At 30.7% G+C, this 4,407-nt stretch overlaps 1 protein-coding gene across 1 annotated transcript; it reads right to left on the reverse strand.

Annotated features, from left to right (window-relative positions):
• Positions 1-1,800: 1,800 nt before the first annotated feature.
• LOC111624456 (5-hydroxytryptamine receptor 2B-like) lies at positions 1,801-3,767 on the reverse strand. Its single transcript, XM_023367291.1, has one exon. It carries the CDS (start codon positions 3,499-3,501, stop codon positions 2,236-2,238), a length of 1,266 nt encoding a protein of 421 aa, XP_023223059.1. The 5' UTR covers positions 3,502-3,767; the 3' UTR covers positions 1,801-2,235.
• Between the last annotated feature and the right edge of the window lie 640 nt (positions 3,768-4,407).

Here is a 4,407-nt window from a genome sequence, read left to right on the forward strand (position 1 = left end):
TGTTTTAAAATGTGTTATTAATAATTAACATTAAATAAATTTTAATGTAACATTCTTAAAGTTAAATACAGTCAAACCTATGAACAACGGCTACTGATGGCAACATTATCCAACAAACAACGGCTAGTTTTTCTGTATACATTTTTGTTTAGAAAAGAATTATTGAAAAATGGCCATTATTGAAAGGTGGTCTTTATAAAATTAAAAGATATTTCAAATTTTGAATTATTTTAAACATTTGTCTTGAATATTTTTAAATAAAATTAATTTAACCTGAAGATAAACACGGATTTTTTTCACACGTTTTAAATAAATACAACTGGATACTCCACAAAACATTTGTCCATGTTTTATTATTATTTTATACATAAATAGGTTAATTTTGTATATAAAATAACTTCTCATACCTAAAATTAAATCTTTTACGTATAAAATAAAAATAATTTTCCATAGAGGATCTGCTCTCAGAGACAAATTATTACATCAATACATTTTTATTTAATTACTTAATTATTGGGGTATTTTCACAGGTGAATTGTAGAATACAATATTATATGAATACAAAAAGACGGATAAGTCGTCCCATGGTCGAGGGTGTGAAGTTACATATTTCAATTACTTTTACGATTATAATTTGTGGAATTTTTTTACTCGATCCCAGGGAAGGACAAGTGCTCCGTTTGCCCCCCCTTTGCGGACGCCCATGCTTTTAAGTAAAAAAATATTATTTTAAAATTAGACTACTGTAATAATGAATGTTTTTATTTTTATTATGAAATAGCAGTGTTATACTGAATTAATGAGCTTTAATCTAGATCTTATACAGGGTGTTTCAAATAACTATAAATGAAATAACATGAAATGAAAGTAATTTGTGACAATAGTAACTTGTAATGAAAGTAATGTGTAACGTGTAATGCAAGTAATTTTTTTAGTGGCAAGTTGTCCTTTGTGTAGTTCTCTATCCTGTACAAGAAATCACCGTCCAATTGTGGAGTTCTCAAAAAAGGTATGATCCTCCTACTCCTGCAGCAATGAATGCGTACCTTCATATAAGTTTTAACATTTTTTTAAAGCATCCTATATAATAACTCTCATCGTTAAACAAAATGTTAAAATAATGCAATAGTAAAATATGATTAAAATTTATATTCGATAAATCTACTATAAAGTAATTCAGAAAATTTAACGCTCACGTTTCATTAATTTACATTCTAAATATTTTAGCGCTATTAATCTTTTTAATTCGAGTTCTCTTGTCATCTTTTCTGATCAAGTACCACCATAAAATCCCTTTATTAATCAAAATATGAATAATTTTCGAGCAAATAAGATATCTATCTTAGTAAAGTATAGAAGAATATCTATCTTAGTGAGTCGGAAACTGAAACGATTTCATTTAAATGCGCTTGCTGCTAAGGATTTAACATTCTAAAAGTATTTCCAACTCTCTTTTCTGGTGAAGGCAGGTGAAATGTAATAAATAAACAGGTGTAACAGGCTGATAAATGGATATGATATTAATCAGATTAAGTATTTCGTTCTCGAGAATTGATGCATTTATCTTTATGTAAATGTTTAGAAGCTCGCTAGTAATCGATCTGCTGATATATACGAATGCTTTCTATCTCTAAAAAGTGAAATAATTTTAAAATTATTTATGTTACTTTCAAATGCAATAAATGAGTTATTTTTGATACAACAATATAAAAACAAATCGAAAATTAAAATTTATTGTTGCGTTTTTTAATGGAATAATTTTACTCTTTAATATTTAAATACGAGTATATTTATCACCATTCACATTATAAAGCCTGGAATATTACAGTTTTAAATGCTTACAACAAATTTAACATATGTTTATTCCGACTTTATAACAAGATCTCTATAGTTTATATTCGTTTTTTATCTATTGACGACAAATTTTAATTAATAAATAATTTTATAAAGATCTACTTCAAATACATTTTGCTTTCAATTTCAGAGTAAATGGATAGTCACTTAACCTGACTGTATAACTTCTTAGCCCCTTATAGACAGACAGTCGCCTGCAACAGTCTCTTCCTAAGGTACTATTTATCGATTACCAGTGCAAGGCAAACGATTCTCTTGCTCAACAAACGCCTCGATGATTCAGCTCCTGACAACTGGTCACTCACCTGTCTCAACATTCGACTTAAAGTACTTCCAAGATTGATCTGTGCCGGTATCACTTTTTCACAAAACTTTTCGATCTCATCTTCTATACGTCGATCTCTTTTCTCCGCATAAGATACGAGTAAATGCATTACGGAAATCTGGACTGAAGATGGTATAGATAATTGGATTTATCATGGAATTGGCATATCCTAGCCAGAGGAATATGCTGAAGACGTAATCTTCTGGCTGACATAACTGGCACAGAGGCATAAGGAGAGCTGTCACGAAAAACGGCAACCAGCATACAACAAACACTCCTGTAATAATAGCCAATGTCTTTGCTGCTTTCTTTTCTCGTTTTAACTCCAAGCACTCTTTTCTCTTCTTCCTCTTTTTTTTAGGTAGAATAGGTGCCGTAATGTCTTGATGATCAGTCATTCCATTAGTGGCACAGTTAAAATCGGAACTGTGATGAGATGACGATGTTGTTGTTGTTACAACTGTTAATTCTGTCATTACTGGTGATACGGAGGTTTTGGAAGCCTTTCCTAATACCGGTACACTTCTGCTTCCGGGTTTATTACGTATCCGCTTTCTGGCAACTCGATATATTCTTCCGTAAAGAACAAAAATAGCAACTAGTGGTACATAAAATGTCGAACAGGTGGCGAAGATTTGGTAAGCTGCATCTTGACTAACCAAACAACGCTTTTCGATTTCGACTCTCTGATGAAAATCTGGATCTTTCCACCCGAAAACTGGGGCAACAGAAACGACAAAAGCCACCCCCCATACGATTATAATCATGACACTGATATGACGAATGTTTCTTTGTCTTACATAATCGACATGCGTTACAGCCCAGTATCTGTCTACAGCTATAGCCAATAAATGAAGGATGGAAGCCGTACAGCACAATACATCACAAGACGTCCATACATCACATAATTCGGGTCCAAGTGTCCATTCTTGACGAACTTCATATACAGCACCCAAAGGCATGACTAAACAAGCAACCATTAAATCGGCAACTGCTAAAGATAATACTAAACCGTTGCCAACCGTTTGCAGATTTCTTTCCAAAAATATAGCTGCTATGACAAACACGTTACCAACTACAGTAGCCGAAATAACCACACCTAACGCTACAGATGTGAAAGCCATAAACATTAAATTAGTATCTGTAAAATAATTTTCAACAGAAGAATTCGAATCGTGTGTCTCATTGATGTAATAGGTTAGATTATGAGTATTATTCAGAGGCCACAAATATGTGTCCGTAAGGAATGTTAGATTCATCAGGAAAATCTGTTCTTCGGGAAGCGTCCAAGAATTATTCATTTCGATGAATGGAAAATACATGGTTTTAAGTTACGATGATGTCTGCAATGACGACATTCCTGAAGATTTCAAGCGATTTTAATCTTCTGTAACGAGAAATTCTTGCTTCCAAATAATCTTGCCATTTCTTTCTGAAAATAAGAAATAAAAAAATAAGAAATCTTAGATATTTTTATTCTGTAATAAAGTTTGTAATTGTACAAAATTTGTTATCTTGACCGTTCAAATGATCGAAACAGGTGTTGGATAAAGTTAAAGAGAATTCCATAAAACTTTTAATTGGTTGTATTCTTTGTCTTTGAGTCAATTTTTCGCTTTTATTTCAGATCGATACGGTACGATATATTCATGTCTATTAATAACCGAAAAAAAATAGTGACGTAAATTACGTTTGAAATTTTTTTCATTTATTTAACTTTAAGAATGTCTTTTTTATGGAAAAAAATAATACAATAAATTTATTTAAGTAGAAAAACTTAAAGTTCTAAATTTATTCCTTTAATCACNATGATGTCAGAAATGACAAAAGCATAGACTCACTTGTCAATCAAAGTTTTAATCAGTTTGGTAACGTTATAAAAATCTCATTAAGTATCTATTGAGTGTCCTTTTCGGCTTTATTCGTCATAAAAATGACAAAGAATAATATCGAAATTTTATGTTCTTTTAATAAGATTTTTATACAAGATTAAAATTTGATTGAATGAGTTTAACTAACGTTTGATACATCGTTTTTATGATTAATCATGTGACATAAACTATAAAACTTCGTTCGAATAAACCCGTCATATAAATTTGATTATAATTGCCACTATTGCTTTACAACTTCTATGAGTAAAAAAAATTATTTTAAACTCAATTTTTATTAGTCTCTTTACTCGTTTTCTAATAGGAATGAGCACAAATTTCCTTTACTTATTCCTTTAA

The sequence above is a fragment of the Centruroides sculpturatus genome, unplaced genomic scaffold, assembly GCF_000671375.1.
Source record: "Centruroides sculpturatus isolate CEXI.00-Female unplaced genomic scaffold, Cexi_2.0 scaffold373, whole genome shotgun sequence".
In the NCBI taxonomy this organism is placed as follows: Eukaryota; Metazoa; Arthropoda; class Arachnida; order Scorpiones; family Buthidae; genus Centruroides; species Centruroides sculpturatus.

What these genes read in the sequence shown, in the direction of transcription:
- LOC111624456 (XM_023367291.1), bottom strand. Translation starts at nt 3,501, where the DNA reads ATGTATTTTCCATTCATCGAAATGAATAATTCTTGGACGCTTCCCGAA.